The sequence below is a fragment of the Nematolebias whitei genome, chromosome 6 (assembly GCF_014905685.2).
Source record: "Nematolebias whitei isolate Nwh7 chromosome 6, NemWhi1, whole genome shotgun sequence".
Lineage (NCBI taxonomy): Eukaryota > Metazoa > Chordata > Actinopteri > Cyprinodontiformes > Rivulidae > Nematolebias > Nematolebias whitei.
The window spans coordinates 50555286-50573585 of NC_056503.1; the positions used below are offsets into that span (position 1 = coordinate 50555286).

The window sequence follows — 18300 nt, forward strand, 5'->3', positions numbered from 1 at the left end:
CCCACTGGTCTAGGACTGTTGGTGACTAGTTGGCATGAAGCTGCTATTCCACTGGTCTTGGACTGTTGATGACTAGTTCGCATGAAGCTGGTATCCCACTGGTCTAGGACTGTTGGTGACTAGTTGGCATGAAGTTGGTATCTCACTGGTCTAGGACTGTTGGTGACTAGTTGGCATGAAGCTGGTATCCCACTGGTCTAGGACTGTTGGTGACTAGTTGGCATGAAGCTGGTATCCCACTGGTCTAGGACTGTTGGTGACTAGTTGGCATGAAGTTGGTATCTCACTGGTCTTGGACTCTTGGTGACTAGTTGGCATGAAGTTGGTATCACATTGGTCTAGGACTGTTGGTGACTAGTTGGCATGAAGTTGGTATCTCACTGGTCTAGGACTGTTGGTGACTAGTTGGCATGAAGTTGGTATCACACTTGTCTTGGACTTTTGGTGACTAGTTGGCATGAAGCTGGTATCTCACTGGTCTAGGACTGTTGGTGACTAGTTGGCTTGAAGCTAGTACCCCACTGGTCTAGGACTGTTGGTGACTAGTTGGCATGAAGCTGCTATTCCACTGGTCTTGGACTGTTGATGACTAGTTCGCATGAAGCTGGTATCACATTGGTCTAGGATTGTTGTGGTGGCTAACTGGCAAAATATCAATTTTGATGGTGTCTCAGAAATGTTTCTAACTTTCATGAGGATCTCTCAACTTCTTCATGTGAGTCAAGGACACTTACAATATTGTCACCTTGAATTTTGTACATGTAATGTACACTGTATCAGTTTGTGCAACTTTTTTTCTCAAAGTATGTGCTTAGTTTTTGTGGATGTTTTGAACTTTTCTCCATTTAGTTTAAGTGATTCTTGAGTTTTACAGCTCTTGTTTTTACACATGCACAGAAGCTCTCATCATGACAGAAAATATCCAAGATTACTACCCAATATAACAAAAAATAATGTGAAAAAATTATCGAACTGACCTCGTATTTATTCGAGGACAGCTGCCCAGGTGGGTTCAAAGTGGGCCGGAGTGGTACAGTGTTGAAAGAGGTTGGCGATAAAATAATCTGCACAGACTAGAATAGAGTTTTGTTAGTTGAGCAAACAAGAAAAAATCATGACTCAATATTTGGCCGTGCAGAATGTAGTTATACGGCTCACTGGATGTTTAGTTGCAAACTGTCAACAAGACTACAAGTGTGAATGTATCTTCAAGCCTGTGGTCCAAAGTCTTTAATGTCAGGCTATGCAGGAATGTTTGAAATCCTGCTGTGCACAGTCGAAGGTACAACAGGTTCACCTTAACCTCTGAGGTGTAACAGGTTCACTTTAACCTCTCATGCTGCCTCAACCCTTTCATAGATCACACTGAGATGGAATGACGGCATCTCAGGCCTGGCTTGAAGCATTTTAAGAAGGTTTCTGTGACTTACTAAAGGTGATGTAAGGAGGGGACGGTCTTTTCATCCATGTCATTGAGCCATGGTTTTATAAGGGACCCTGAAACTGACCGTCTTCAAAAGCCACGTCTAAATCTTCCTTTCCCCGCGATCCATCAGACTCATGTGAGGCAGTTGGCATGAGAATGGGTTGTCGCTTGTTCCACATCCACAGTGTGCTTTGGTGCTTGTGGCTTGTCTGCAGGAGCTTTGTTTTTGTGCTTTCATGTTCATTGAATCAGTCTGTCCTCTTCAACAAGTGATTTCACCAGAACTGCTCCAAACGTGTCTGCGTTAGGCCGACCGGTGTCACCGCAGTAACAGAAGTTTATCCGCTGATGTTGTAAGAAATAAAACAAGGTCTTTCAGGTTTTTATTGTCTTGTTCTTGCATTTATTTATTTTTAATGTATTGTTGTTGTCTTTGCCTGCTCTATTAGTTCATTTATTTAAAATGTGTATGTATTAACAATATTTTGTGCAAATTCCCTTAAAGTCTAATTCACAAGAAGTCGACTGGAACGACAGAAGAGCTTCAGCTGGTCACAGCTCTGCTTGTATTTCTACGTACAATCAGTGCTGAGAGCATGAGATGAGGCGCAGCCCCAGCCAGCGCCGCTCTGAGCTCTTTTCACTACAAATGCTTGTTTTTAAAAACTCACGTGCTCCTTGTTTTCCTCCTCAAGCCTCCATTGTGACTGTCATTCGACTGGTTAACGATGCAGTCGACACAATCGAGAGTGAAGGTACCATGTCTCATCTTCTTTGTGACTCTTCACGTGTTCTTCCATTTGTTGCTTTGTCTTTGAGTCTTTTCTATTTTTATTTGTTGACTGACACTTTTCGGGGGCAGCCAGACAAACCCCAAATGATCTTCAGAACCATTTCTATCAGAAAGAAAGTGATTCTGTAACCGGCTCAGGTTTGTTGGTTTGGTCCCGGAGGAAATGAAAACTCAGATTAGGAAGAAACGTTAGACAAATTAAAGGGTAGGCCAGACTCTTTCAAGTGTAATATGTGGAAACGTTGTCAACAGTCAGTATCTTACCTGCAGCAGGCAGAGACCAGAGTCTTCTCAGGTTGGAGAAGGAGGGTTGTAGAGGAGCTGGGGCTTTACGAATCTTTTGCGATATTGATAGTGTGCACGCTGATTTAGCCAAATATTTGATATATTGTGCATAAATTTTGATCACGTACCGTGTTCAGAGTTGATCAGGGTGGATCAAGTAGACTAACCACCTGACCGAGTCTGACACCTGAACTCTGTAAGGTTTTGTTTTTCACACAACTTTAGTTCTGTTGCTTGGTTTCCTCCTGCAGCAGATCATGAGTGGTCCTGAACGGACTGGGTCCTGCAGACCTGTCTGACCTCCTTCACTTGTTTTTAGTTTTCTGCAGGTCCATGCTGGTCTTCCAAGGTTCATCAGGAACCTCATGTAGGAACTGAAGGTTGGCGTAGGGACAAATTGTAAAAACTGCATCCTCACTAAAATATTCAGATCTATCAAACCTTACACACGTTTCGTTGCACCTTCATGCATCCTGATGAACATGGAGCTGAGCACGCAGGAGACCCCCCCCCCCCCCCAACTCCAGATAATATGCAAACTATGGCATCGTTTTATGGTCTCCTGTGCTTTGAAGTTACTGTGCTCAACAGCAGTTGTTTTTAAATGTGCTCTCTATATAATTATGATTTGGTCGTGACCTCCTGTGACCTCCAGGGACCTCCTGTGACCTCCAGTGACCTCCAGTGGACTCTGTCTCTCTTGGTCTCTCTTGTAAATGAGTCCATGAGGCTCAGTGGGATTAACCTGTCTAAATGAAGGTTGAATGAACTTGGCCTTCAGTGTGAGGAACCGGAGAAGATCACATGAAGCTCCGTCCAAGAGACAACAATGTAAACGCTGATAAAGTAGTTTGTATGGACTGCTTCAGTTTTAACTGAAGCTCTGTCTTGTTGCCTTGACAACCGAACTGAGAAGACTCTGGCTCCTGTCCACTGCAGGAAGATGATAGTTCTTAGGACGTCTCCTCCAAGAACTGGTCCTTAAAGCCTAACGTAGGGTCAGCAAATTAAAATGCTGAGGTCCTGAAAAACTGCAGGTGCACAGCTCCTGGCTGTTGCTCCAGCTTTTCTGTACCCCCCCCCCCCCCAAACCACCACCACCACCCAAAACCAGTGCTCCCCACTGTGCAGTATGCTGGAGCTGACAGGCAGGTGTGAACCATTTGTTCTCTTGTAGAGTTGGGGTGGACCATCACTACATCTTTTTGAATCAAATAATGCTCCTTGGTTTCCATCTCAGATCAAACCGTGATCCCTGGACCCTCTCAGGTGGACCCTCTCAGGTGGACCCTCTCAGGTGGACTCGCTCTCGGTTCAGTTTTTGACTACAAGGCAGATTGTTCTTGTTGCGTCCCAGCCACGTTACGTAACGAGGGCAGGAGTCATCACAGATCATTTCTACCCTGCATGTTTTGTGAGAGCAGCTGTGCTCCTGTTCTCTGTTTCTTATCCTGAAGCTCTCACTAAATATTTCACTCAGACTCTGAGCTTCACGTGTTTTATACTCTGGAAGTCATCTTCATACATAATGGGGTTTTTGCTGCTAAATGCAGCGTATTATCTCATTTAACTGTGGACCAACTCAGTACAGACAGAAGCTGGTTGGCTTCACAATTTGAGGCGATTTGACAGAAAAGTATCTTCCTGGGTTGTGACTGGGGGGGGGGGGGGGAGACTTTGACACAAAATTACTGACAGATGCCAAACTTTTTACTTATTTTCACATAACAATGCTTTTACAGAAACTTCTAGTGCAGTTTGTGCTGAGAGTTTGCATAAAGAGAGCTGAGCAGGTTCTGCAGGGGCTCCAGACTTCTGCTGCCTCTTGGACCATTTGAAGAGAATTTGGCTCCAAATTTTGGAACAGGTTCAAAGTTTTTGCAAAACAAAAGTGAAGCTCTGTTAGTCATGCAAGAAAGGTGGAGCGCTTATGAACACTTTGAAAACACGTGTCCAACTCGAGGCCTGAGGGCCAAATATGGCCCTTGTTGACATTTTATTCAGCCCCCAAGATGACATTTTTAAGTAAAATATTTTTATTGCTTCTTATTCAGCTTGAAAGCTGAGCATTCTTTGAGTGCAGACTTCTTTTGAATAACATGGAAGTTTTGAACCTTTGAAATTAGTTTGGATTCTTCAGTAAATGTTGATTTTGATGCGCGACAGAGAACATCAGTGAGTAATGAAAGTGTTGTTGAGGAACCTGTAGCCAATACAAGATGTCATGTGACTGGAGTTCATGTGTGGCCCTTGGTTTGAAACAAGTTTTAATTTTGGCCCCCTCTGTAACGGAGTGTGACAGGACATTGAAGTGGGGACTTCTTTAGACTGATTTGACCTCATTCATGTATTTATTGAAAAACTTTACACACGTGTGGTCCAGTCTGTTTTTCATGTGTTCCTGACAGTGTCGATTATGGACCGAGGTGAAACCTACAACAAAGGTGACCACCAGCCCTCCATCTCTCTCTTTTTATTGCTCGTACCTTTTATCCTTCCATCTCTGTGGTAACAGTGAGTAGACAAAATAACTTGTTTTAATGGCAAAGGTAAAAGTCTAGGATAAAGTTCAAATTGTGAGCAGCATGAAACGAGTTAGTTTCAGTAACTGCGATTGTGCGATAAACAATAAATCTATTAATCGCATGATAAATGAAAATTATCGACCTCGTTTTCATTTATCAGCTTTATCGTTTCTTCGTGTCTCTCTCTTTCTACTGAAGACACTGGATGAAAAAAGACTCAACTCCGGTTCTTCACTGACCCCTCCCTTTCTTTTTAAAATCTGGTTGAACCAAAATTGCGTTTTTGGATCGTTCAAAGCAGCTAAGCTGAGAAGCTACGCTACGAGCTAAGCTAACAGGCCGACCACGGGACAAAACCTTCGTCTTGTCCAAGCTCCAAAATTCACGGTTGAAACTCGTGCCTTTGTGTAAAAAGTTGATTTTCTATGCAAAAAGAAGCTGAGAACTTGTTTACTGATTTGTTAATTAAAAGCTTTGTGTGAAAAATGCTAAAGAGCTCAAACCACCGAGCGTCTGCCATATTGAGAACCGAATAAAGGAAGGGCAGACAGCCCATGTCACGTCAAGGGGCCTCCCTCCCATTTTTCTTAGAGACACGCTGCTCTCTCCCTCACTATCCATCCTTCAGCTCAAACAGTCGTATGCTGCCATCCAGTGGTCAAACAAATGTACTACACACAAAAATTAACCAATATTTTTTCTTAAATTTGACAATAATTACCAATTATTGTCAATTTCAAACATTATCATTTATCGCAATAATATCTGACACAATTAATCGCCCAGCAAAATTTGTTATCGTGACAGGCCTAAGTGCAATTAATATCTTGCTGTCACAAAATATTTAGTTTTGAGGTGTGAATGATGACCTTAAAGATTTCTGACAGCTCAGAAGTGTTCCTGCTCTGATCAGTCATCTGGTGATGGAAGTGCTAGAGCAGGTGGATATCCAGACATTTTAAACTACCTACTTTTCTTTAGATAGTAACGTTGTTGTTGCTTTTCCAAAGGTTTGGCAAGTCCTTCATCTTTCAGAGTTTTCAGATCTCCTTCACTTTTTGGAGTTTCGTTGTTTCAGCCTCATCATAGAATCATTTCTACACTTTTAAGTTTTTTTAATTATCTTCTCTCAGTAGCAAAAGCAAACATTTATACAAAAATAAAACCTGAAATATCGCACTTCCATAAGTATTCAGATCTTTTTCCGCAGTTTTGATTTGAGGCACATTGGCGTCAGTTCCAGACTTGAGTCTACAACAAGACGAGACAAACTATGAATCTGGCCTGGAGGATCTTCTCACGTTCTTTTTTGTAATTTATTTCACTCTGCTAACTAAGCCCAGTTGTGTGGGGGCTGATGGAGGAGCCATTTTCATATTGAGATGTTTGATAGGGTCCAGTTGGGACTCTGACTGGTCCTCTGTAGGATGTTCGCAGAGCTGTCTGAGGTGTTCTTTGTGTGCTTCGAGTCATTTTCGTGTTAGAAGATGCACCTGAGGACATTAGTGTTGTGAGCATAGTCAGTCCATTCTAAAGTGAACTCCAACTGGAAGGATTATTATTGATTACGCAGCTTAAGGCAGTTTCTACTTCTTATTTATAACTTTTCATTTGACCATTGAAATGTGAATGATAACCAGATGTGAGATCTTCCACATCTGAGATATGAACTGGGGTCCTTGGTCAGAAATTGCATCCAGCGTGATGCATGGAGCTGGAAAACATGCTGGCTCAGGAGATGAGCAGTTTCCAGAGCTGAGGGTCACTGAGGGGGATGCGCTGTTTTAGAAAACCTGTTCACAGCGGTGAGGATGACCAATAATTAAATCCAAGGTGGTGTGAAGCCAAGGGCGATGAGGAGTGGGAAGAGTTTGCAGGAAACCCTCAGACGGCTGATTACCTTTTCTGTTTCGGGCACAGAGCTGACATGCAGATACAAACTCTAACAATGTGAGGAAGTGTCGTTTCCATTTCAAACTGTGTACTCACTGAGTTGGGTTCAAACAATAGGTTTGGAGGTCTTGTGCCAGGGTCAGGTTCTGCCTGCTGATCTCGTCTTATGAGACCCTCAATCTCCCAGGTTAGCATGGTGCAAGATGAGGGGAGGATGTTTTCGGAGTCACTGAGAATCCTTGAATGGGAAAAACTGTCAGGAGACAGCATCAGGTTTTACCTTTATATAACGAGGTGGTGAGTTATGGTAAGATGAAACTCGGCAAAAAGCAACGAGGAACATTTTGCATTCTTGTCAAGTCATTGTGCAGATTGTAATTACACCAAATGTTTATGGTCTGTCCAGACAATGAAAGGAAGGAAAGATCCCTCTAGCCAGTGTCTCTGTTCTTCCAATGCAAACTTTATGGACAGTAGTTCACCGTTACCTACAGTATCCATCCATCCATCGTCTTCCTCTTGTTCTGGACTCAGGTCTCGGGGACAGCATCTTGAGCAGGGAGGTCCAGACATCTCTCTCCACAGCCACCTCTTCCATTTCTTCTGGGAGGACTCCAAGGTGTTCAAGACAGCAGAGAGACATAGTCTCTCCAGCGTGTCCTAGGTCTTCCCCGGGGTCTCCTTCCAGTCTGACATGTCTGAACCATCTCAACTGGCTCCTCTGGATGTGGAGGAGCAGCGGTTCTACTCTGAGTCTCTCCTGATAACTGAACTTCTCACCCTGTCTCTAAGGGAGAGTCCAGCTACCCTGCAGAGGAAACTCATTTCAACCTCCTGGATCCACGATCTCATTCTTTCAGTCACTACCCAGAGTTCATGACCAGAGGTGCGGGTAAGAATGTAGACCTTTCTGGTAAACAGAAGTTTTGCCTTACAGCTCAGCTCCCTCTTCACCACAACGGACCGGTACAGAGTCCACAATACTGCAGATGCTGCAACAATCCATCTGTCAATCTCACGCTCCATTCTTCCCTCACTGAGAACAAAACCCAGAGATACTTGAACTCCTCCAGTTGAGGCAGAACTTCACCCTCGACATGAAGAGAACAATCCACCTTTTCTGACTGAGGACCATGACCTCAGATGTGGAGGTGCTGATTCTCATCCCAGCCGCTTCACGCTCGACTGTGAACCGCTCCAGAAAGAGTTACTTCAGTATGTCCTAGTTATTTTCTACTGGTGTGAGATGATGAGACAAAAAGGCACAGGGGTGTAACTTTCCATCAGATTCATCACACTGGAAGAGAACCACTCCAACTCCTAATCCAAAGCATCCACCTTGAGGATGTTTCTGTCATCTTCTGTTTCTGAAGATGTGGACGGGAGCAGAGGTAAGAAGTTGCTTTAACCTACTGAATGCTTTCCTGGTTTCAGGGGGCCACAATAAAAGGATGCAGGGTAGAGGTGAGTGGAGTCAAGTGAGCTGCTGTCTGACTGTCATTTTTGATGAACTTCTGTAAAAGTTGTCAAATCCTTGGAAATGTTGAAGCTGTTTACGAGTGGTGGGTGTTGGCCTTTCAGCTACTGCCTTGACCTCCGGATCTGTACTGACCTCCATTGAAATCCAAAGGATTCTACTGTTACAAAAAATTCCACATTTTTTAACAAAGCGTTGATTTTCCAAGTCATTGCAGAATAGCTCTCACATCACATGTGGTGGATTTCTGGGTTTTCTGAATAGAAGAATGTGATCCAAGTAAACATAAACAAAGACATCTAAAAAAGTTAAATCTGGTCCTCTGGACATTCAAAAAAACCCAAAACAAAGCAAAACAACAAAAAATGTAGAAACGTTTCGTCTCTCATCCGAGGATGAATGTCCAGAGGACCAGATTTAACTTTTTTAGATTTTTCTACCTGGATTATTGAGCATGCATCAGGATATAAACAAAGACATTTAAAAAAATCTCAGCTGACACAATTTTTCTCAAGTATTTTCATTTCAAATAGCCATTTTTATTAGTTCATCCAAAGACAGACTTATCTTTTGAGGCCAATTTATTCTTTAATTGTTCCGTTAAGGAACTGAAGACATGCTCTACGATGCGTTCTCGTTCCACTGGATCACCACAGTCCTGCATAAGTGGATGGCGTGATCTCCCACAGTGCAGTTACCTTGTATCAAGCCCTGTAACCTTCTGGTTACGTATTTTGCACATTAGGGATATTCCAAAATCTTGTGGAAATCTACAAGGAAGTTTATGAAGGTTAGTTTCTCGATGGGATGTGAGTTTAGATTTTTTTTCTAGCTCTGACCAGTACACTTCCTGACTGTCAGATCAAAGCTGGTGGAAATGCCGACACTGTAAAATGCCTGCCAGACAGCACGGGCATCGTCAACTCAAAACTTTGATTGGTTAAGCAACAGTTTCAGTGTCATTTATTTTATGCTACAGTTGCCTGCACTGATGATTCTGGAAGCCTCAAGGCAGATTTACTTGGCCCTAGCAACAGATGATGGTCCAAATACGACTGTGTATATTTAAACATGCTACGGGAAGCTGTGCAACCAGGAGAAAAGCTATGAAGAGAAAATACATTACAGAAGGACTTATGTTTAGGCCACAGAGAAGGCCTTGCTGCCACTGATTGGCTCTTTCCAGACTGCAGGTTGTTTGGAAGCTGGCAGCGCAGATTTAGGGAAATCCAGAGTCTGCAGAGATGGTTGAAAGTTTTCTTCAGCATGCCTCCCAGTCAGTCGTTCCATGTTCTGACGTGCTGTGTGTTGTTGTTTAAAGTTTTAATAACAGATTTGTGGGATCCAATGGAGTCACTGTGGGAAACCAAAGTGCATGAATCTTTTCAGCCTCAGATGAACCCTGGAGATTTTGGTCACGTTGGATCATTCTGTCATTTTGCATGGTAATCATATTTTTTGAACTAGGGTTCAGAGTTCGAAATAACAAAAAGATTCACAGGAAAACTGGAGAAAAGGTTGTATCTTTATTTACAGGTGAACTGGGGAACCCTGGGAGAGGAGAATTGGTGTGTTTCTTCTTTGTAGGTCCAGAGAGGAGGTGATGGGATTCCAGGTATGGGGAAGGAGAGTGCAGGAAGGAGAAGCGGTGTTGAGCAGGCAGGCCGCAGGCTGGGTTCATTTGTTTTCACAGGTAGGTTGAAGATTTTCTCTCTGGAGACTGGCCAGGTGTTTGAACATGGGAACCAGTGCCAGGAGCTCACGAGGTCGTCTGAACATTAACATCCATCTTGTAAGACGGGCCTCGTTGTTTGAAATGTACTCCGGTTTAATCTCATATCTGACTCTGCACACTTTGTTCTGACAATGGCCTTTTGCAACCAGAGTATTTACAACATGTAGGTTATGTAACAGTTCTCATGATTCATCTGTTCGAGGGTGTGCATGACTGTCAGATGATTGGTTAAACAAGACCTTGTACAAATAACTGTCAGTGGTCCATTATATTTAAATAAACAAGTTGTGTCCACACCCAGTAAAGTAAAGCAAACCTTAACTCATCACATCTGTCAGAAGACCATCTAAAACTACAACCAACCATCTACAAATTCTGCAGGAAATTTAGATTTTCAATGAGCACATTATGGAAGTTATTTTGTCTGCCCACTGTGCACCGTGCTGTGCTTTCATATCCCATTATTTGAGATCTCATCTTCTCATTTCCTTCCTCATTTAAACATCTGTGTGTAAACCCCTGCCTGTTCGGTGTTTGTGCTGTTTGGAAGCTGTTTGCTCATTTCCCAACCTCAGATTCATTTCAGTGTGAGGCTGTTTGCACTGCACCAGCCTGCTGATGTTTCCTGTTCAACTTTAATGCATGAACATTGTCTGGTGGTGTTTGAAATATCACTCGTTTACTCCAAAATGAAATGGGTTCCTGGGGTCAGGTTGAGAGGAGTTTCATTGCTGCTTGGTTTTTTTTTGTAAGGCTCTGTTCACACAGGATGAAGACACCCCATGTTCTCCACAACCTACATGACACATTAGAGAGTGGCGGAGAACCTTCAGTATGAAGGCAATCATGATGCTGCTACTGTACTTTCCTAGTGCTCACCAAACAGGTTTTTTCTGCTGTTTTCTGCGTCCCTGAGGCACTCCACTGCTCCCTTTCCACGCTTTGTACGTCAGCAGCATATACCATATATCACCACGTTGCACCACTCCCTGGGCCTCGTTTAGTCACATCTCTGTTATGGACAATGTCAGGGTGCATCCAGAAGATCACACTATGCTAGCACAATACTACCTTCACGAGTATGCTGTCTTTGTTAGGAAGTTGTCATTACTTTGAAACTATACATGGGAGGTTTGGGGCCTTCAGCATCAGTTTCTGCCTTCCTGTGGAGGGGGAAACACCTTCAGCTTTTCTGTGCACAGTACGTCTTGCTTCCTCTTCCAGAAGGCCAGACCCTAATTTAAAAAAGGACTTTTAGATTTGAATTCAAAAATGAATAAAGCACAGCTGAGTGTGGTGTGCAGCGGCAAGACCATTGACATAACTTACTTGTAAATTGAAGCCATTACCTATCCTGTGCAGTGCTCTTTGAAATCTACAATAACACTGCTTAGCCTTGGTTGAACTATTCTATCTTCCAGAAGACACCAGTTCAATAGTCTTTACTCATGTGGAGTCACATGAATGTCACTTAAGAGTTGTCGGCTTTCATTTTTACTAGCGACGCAAATTAGAAACCTTTTCAAATTAGCGTCTAGCATTACTTGAGGAATACATAATGCCCACCACCTTTTATGCCAGAGATTAAGACGTCAGCCCTATTCACACAGGATTAGTTTTACCTAGGGACCACATGCTATTTGTAATAACTACGGAAATTGTCTGTGTTGTTAATCCCGTGTGCATCGGCCATGTCAGTAATTTGTAAAGTAAAAATTCCCCAACAAATTACCTGCTATATTTTGCTGAACTCCGAGGTCCTGTGGTAATACTAATCCAATGTGAATAGGCATCTCTGTGATTTGGACAGAAATGGGCAGAGTCAGATATGTAACTAGGTTGTTTTTGTTTCCTGGGTGCATTTTTATTTGCTTTTGGCAATGGAGGCTGCACAAATAGCCTTTTGTGTCCTGGACCAGCAAAAGCCTATTGACCTGTAACGGTCGCCCCCAAAAAAAGGCTGAAGAGAATGAGCAAAATCAAGCAGATACGCAGCACGTTAACATCATATCCGGAAGATGTCCATAAATTTTAGCTAAATCTCAGGCTTTGGTTATCCCGTGCGAATGCGCCACATAAAAAGCAGACGTTGGGGAGTAATTTATTTATTACATGTGGTCCCGAGGTAAAACTAATCCCGCGCGAATAGGGCTAAAATGTACTTAAAGATTCTCAGCTACTATCATTTTATTTGTGACAGACGCTTCAACACAATAATAATAATTCAGTATATAAATCTAATAAATAGAAAAAAGTTTAGAGTCATGAAACGGTTTTAGCTGTAACCTTAAAAATCCAGTACAAAAATGTGGAACTGGTTTAACCAGGACTGACCTGTCATACCTTGTCCCTCCAAAACATAACACTTCATGAAATGAACAACAGTGTGGTTAGAAGTGTACAACGACTTTTTAACGCTTTTCATTGATTAGTCATCTTTAAAACCACAATGTGGTCAAAAGAGTTGATTTATCCAAAAAGATGAATAATGACGATACAAGATGTAACAAGTCCTCCTGGTTTCTCTGACCTCCTCCGAGTTTTCTGAGTAAAAGGTCATTCTGATACGACGGCTCCGCTATCAGCCTGCAGAAGTTGTTTACCTTCAGACACACACAGAACATCTAATCTACAGAGACAGAGTCCCAAACTGTTCCTGACTTGAAAAAGAAAAAGTTTTATGCAGAGAAGAAATATGTCCTTTTAAATTGTTTTTAATAGGTTGAAAATGAATGTGTGAAAATGATGTCCACTCGTTTATTAGGGACGTAGTAAAATGTTAACTTCATTCCTAGGATTCAGGATTCCATTGTACAACCTTTCACAGAAGTAAAGATTTTTCCTTTAAATCCCCACGCTCGCCTCAATGCAGATGAAGTGTTGAAAACCAGTTATAAGAGTTCATGAACCAGTTAAAGATAATCCAGCCATTGATTGCTCAAAGATGCTGCATCTCCTTTGCAACTCCTGACGCCATGAGCTGAAAGGCCCAGATTCTTCAGAAGTTGTCACCCTCCATGCTGACCTTCAGCTGCTGACCTTCAGCTGCTGACCTCAGCCGAACCTCGGCTGACTCTTGGGTTCATGCCGTCCTTCCATGCGTTAGGTCACGGGTTGGTCAGCCCACCCTGATCCCGCTGTAGCTACATCTTCTCATTTAGGGGATAAGAAATCAATGTTGAGGTCTGGTCATGGCATTTTAAGTTGATGACGTTTAAAACCAAAATGCTAACTACTCATCTAGTCCTTTCAGGTAACTCTAACGTTCTCCAGACCGACATGTCAAATAAAACCTGTTTTAAAAAAACTCAATTGTTCAAACATTTACACGTGAACTTTGGCCCTGATTTCACACTTCCTGTTCAGAAGATCGTCACACTCTGAGGAGGATTCAAACCCTCAACCCTGATTGTCCCGTACCAAAGTCATGGGACTTTTTTTTTTTTTTTTTCATTTACCTTTATTTATCCAGGTAGTCTCATTGAGTCACAAGAACTCATTTTCAACAGAGACCTGTTCTTGGGAACAGTTGGGGGTTGAGGGCCTTGCTCATGGGTCGAGGGTGTAGGCAGGTGTGGGTGTTCCATCTTTTCCACCCACATTTTGATGTTGACGGTACCGGGAGTTGAACCTGTGACTTTCTGATCGCAGGTCTTCTTTAGCCTCTGTGCCACCACTCCCCAAATAAAAGTTCAGTGCTGTGAGAAGATAAGAAGTTCAGGGTCTGGACCAACTGAACCAACTGAACCAACTGGACCAACTGAACCAACTGGACCAACTGAACCAACTGGACCAACTGGCAGTAATAACGTAGATTTACTGAATATCTTACCCACCTTATTCCTCGCCCCCATGCTGCCTTGTGTGGATTGTGGGCGTGGCTTCCTGACTTCTCACTTCATCCTTCTTGGATGATGTGAGAACATCTTTTTGTTCCTGTGCGTGAAGTTTGAGCCTACAGGCAGGTCAGAGTCTGGAATCTGTTTAAAATGGTGTTACTGGTAAATCTGTTCAAAATGGTGTGCTACTGGTAAATCTGTTCAAAATGGTGTGTTACTGGTAAATCTCTTTAAAATGGTGTGTTACTGGTAAATCTCTTTAAAATGGTGTGCTACTGGTAAATCTGTTCAAAATGGTGTGTTACTGGTAAATCTCTTTAAAATGGTGTGTTACTGGTAAATCTGTTTAAAACGTGTGTTACTGGTAAATCTCTTTAAAATGGTGTTACTGGTAAATCTGTTTAAAATGGTGTTACTGGTAAATCTGTTCAAAATGGTGTGTTACTGGTAAATCTATTTAAAATGGTGTGCTACTGGTAAATCTGTTTAAAACGTGTGTTACTGGTAAATCTCTTTAAAATGGTGTTACTGGTAAATCTGTTTAAAATGGTGTTACTGGTAAATCTGTTCAAAATGGTGTGTTACTGGTAAATCTGTTCAAAACGGTGTGTTACTGGTAAATCTGTTTAAAACTGTGTGTTACTGGTAAATCTGTTTAAAACGGTGTGTTACTGGTAAATCTGTTTAAAATGGTGTCTTACTGGTAAATCTGTTTAAAACAGTGTGTTACTGGTGTTATTGCTCATCTGAGGGGGAAACGTGTTTAATTGGAGGAGGCAGTTTCTCTTCCCTGACCTGGTCCAGTCTGAAACCTCAGAAACAGTTAAAGCTACACACAGTGTCACACCAAGTTCTACTGCTAGCTGCTACTGCCCCGTCCATGCTTACAAGGAGCCACAAAATAACTTGTGACATGAACATTGACTCAAATGTTTATAAAACAGGGTTGATATGAACAATGTGAAGTCTTAGAGTTCAGACAACAGCTTTGATGTGAAGCAGGTTCAGACCAGCCATTAACTCGTCAGTCCTGGTAGAACTAGACTGTTTCTCCAAAGGGACGTCATCCAAACAGCTATCAGGTGGAATATTTATCACTTTTAACTTTCCCCCAAAGCTCTAATTTAAAAGATCTGAATCTTTTCAACTGAAAACAGGACTAAAAACATTAAAAGAACCAAGAATAAAGATCAGCAAGAAGAAACAGAGTTCTTCTGTAAAACATTTTTGGACATATCGGAGGTGTTTGATCAAATGTCAGTTTCTGGTGGTCATCTGGAAGCAGCTGGAGACACATCATCCTTTCTGTTGTTAAGATGAAGTGTTTGAACCAAATGGTGTTCAGTAGAAAACAGGCGTACGTTAACTGGTGACCAAGACAAATGTCTAAGACCAGTCTAACTCCAGAACATCAGCTGTTTGTCTGCACGATGTAGTTGTCCATCAGCGTTCATGTCCAGCTCTTCTGTGTATTTTGTGATATTCAAACACCTAAAAACTCAACCGGACACCGGCTGCACCACACGGAACGGTTCTTTCCAAGCTCATGACAGTTTGATTCTTTTGTGTTTTGGAGATGTTAACCAACATGAAGTTGTTTTTTTCAAGGTAATCCAGGGATTAAAACGATGGTCTCTGTCGCTCATATTTCCAGCTGTGGACTACCATACACTTGTTGTCGCCTTCTCGTCCTAAATTTGATCAACTGTTGCTGTTTATGTGTTTGTTTCATTGAATCCTTTGGCACAGAACATGTTTTTGTGGACTGAAGTCTAGGTGAAGCATGCTGCCTTTGAAGACGTGTGCATGCAGTAACCCTACAGAAAGCTAGCATGTTTTCTGCGCAGGTTGTTTTCCACCTCACTTGGCTTGATGTTTCTGAGTCTACGCCTTCTGAATGCATGCCAGCTGCACATCTGCACACTGAGCAGAAGTTTGTTGTCTTTAAAGAGGACTGCTAACGTTGTTCCCTCTCACTGTGCAGCTTATCACTGGGACACCTCCGACTGGATGCCAAGCACAAGACTGTCCGACCCTGAAGAGGAGCCGAACTACGAGGCAGCTCCCGACGCTGACCAGGGCGGCTCGGCCCCTTGTCCTGGAGCAGCCTCCAATGAACTAGAATCAGACTACTACCTCGGAGGCTATGATGTGGACAGTGACTATCCTCCTCCCCATGAAGAAGAATTTCCACCTCCCCTGCCCACGGGCGAAGACTATCCTGAACCTTATACGCCACTTCTCACCAGTCTGCCGGTGTCCAAGGAGACTGTTGTGAACTCCAGTAGCACAAGGCACCAGCACGCCCGGCCACACTTCCACCCCAGCCAGTACCTCCCCTCCCATCAGATACCCACTGGGGAGGTGCCCCATGGGGACTTCAGCACCTCGGTGGGTCAGGTAGAACATGGTGATCTGACTCACTCTGTCTCACTAAATATGCACCTCAGAACGTCGTCTGCCTCGGACACGTCGGCCCCTTGTGGACTGGACTCTGAACACGGCAGCAGTTTGGAAAGTATAAACGGTGTTCGTCGAGGCGTGACCATCATCACCGACTCACAGCAGCAAACTGAAGTCTGAAGTCTGTTCTAGGCCACGAGGAGCCTGTTGGTGCACCAGCCCTCCACCACACTCCATTTTAAAACCACCAACATATAACACTGCACACAGAATGTCCTCCCATTTATAGGTGGTCTAAAACTCCTTCACAGTTTTTCTGGAGATGCTGAACGATGGATCCGATCTCTTGGAGTGGGCTTCTGTGGAAAGTAGGGCTCTAACAAGAGCTTTGGTTCCAAAGCATCACACGTTTTCTTGTCAGTTTGAAAGCTAGCCTCGCAGAGCTTCTTGCAGTCAGCATGATTCTGTCTGGTGAGATCAGCAGTTCAAGTTTTCGTCCCTGTCGACTGAGTGGCAACAGTTCAAACAGAGTCAGGACCAGCACGTCATGTCCCTTACTTTGTGTTGACAGCAGTCCCCCATAGCATCCAGTACACAGTCCCAGTGGCTGCAGGGGTTCAAACAGGACAGACCTGGTGCCACACGTTTGTTCTGACTGATGAGATGTTTTGAAAAATAATTCAACTGATATTTTTGTTTAAATGATCTGATATTGGATTTGGAAAACCTGACAAACATATTCATTCCTTAAAAAAAGACTGAGGTTGCAACAGGTTTTCATTCCCCTGGGTTCAAAGGTCACATTAACGAGAAGGAAGGGGGTCCGGTGCAGCTCATGAAAACAGGACAGAAGCAGGAGCTTTGGTTTGTGGAAGAACTTCAAGGCGTGCTTAAGAAAATGAAATGTCAGTAACAGTTGAACAATCTCACCCTGAAGAAATATAAAGTTTAAATCTCTAACTCTGGCCAGACTGCTTGATCTCACTCTGACTAGCCTTTAGCTCATCAGTCCAGTCACAATTCAACTTTATTCCTCCAAACTGAAATCATTCAAGAGATACTGTATCTACAACAGGTAAGATACTGATTCATAAACTTTCTACAGAACCCCACCTTAAAAGATCTGAACTGTCACTTTACGAGTGTTGAAAGGTTGTTTCTGAACGTGACCGTGGTGGAGACTTGTATGAAGAAAGAGAAGCTCATCTGTTGCTGCTGTGCAGACCAGTCGAAAATACTTGTCCTGTTCTAACCACAAACAGAACCAAAAAAAAAAAAAAGACTCAAAAAAAGATTTTCTGTCTAGAAATGTAATAAAAAACTGGAATGGGAAAATGTTTTTCTTTTAGAAGCCCAGCTGATTTTACAGCGAGGGTGAATGTAGACAGTCAGGGAGAATACGAGCTGGAGTTAAACGCTCCGAAATCTGTTCCAATCGTTTTAACAACCGTTTTCTCTTTGGTTTGTAAAGTTTATAATAATATAGTTCTAATGGTCTCACCTCAAAATGTCATTACAAGTATTGATTTAACATAAAATCTGCTATTTAAAGAAGTGACATCATGTTTCATTCACTCATAGTAATTATTATGGTGGCTCCTCCATCTGACATCACCAGCCTCAGCGATACTTTAAGATGCGTTGAAACTTGTCCCGACGGGTTTTTCATCTTTCTAGAAGTGTTTCCAAAGAACGATGGGTCCAACATTTCAACACGATGTTTGGTTGGTGCCGCGACAGGAAGTTTGTTGATGGAGGAACAGAATCCAGATGTTCATTTGAATTACATTTATTTGATGTTGCTGCAAGTAGATAAACACCTGGATTCTAGGCCAGAATGACAAGCAGCTGCTTCACGCTCCGTCTGCAGCTGCTTCACGCTCCGTCTGCAGCTGCTTCACGTTCCGTCTGCAGCTGCTTCACG

At 42.9% G+C, this 18300-nt stretch overlaps 1 protein-coding gene across 1 annotated transcript in view; it reads left to right on the top strand.

The window, feature by feature from the left end:
- The window catches only part of LOC119411049 (protocadherin Fat 3), a 62426-nt gene extending 44659 nt beyond the window's left edge, over positions 1–17767 (top strand). The window contains exons 22-24 of the mRNA XM_037677971.1: positions 2122–2181; positions 4913–4948; positions 15958–17767. Coding sequence (XP_037533899.1) covers positions 2122–2181; positions 4913–4948; positions 15958–16556 — 695 coding nt within the window. The 3' untranslated portion in view covers positions 16557–17767. The remainder of the gene's footprint in view (positions 1–2121; positions 2182–4912; positions 4949–15957) is intronic.
- The last annotated feature ends 533 nt before the right edge of the window (positions 17768–18300 follow it).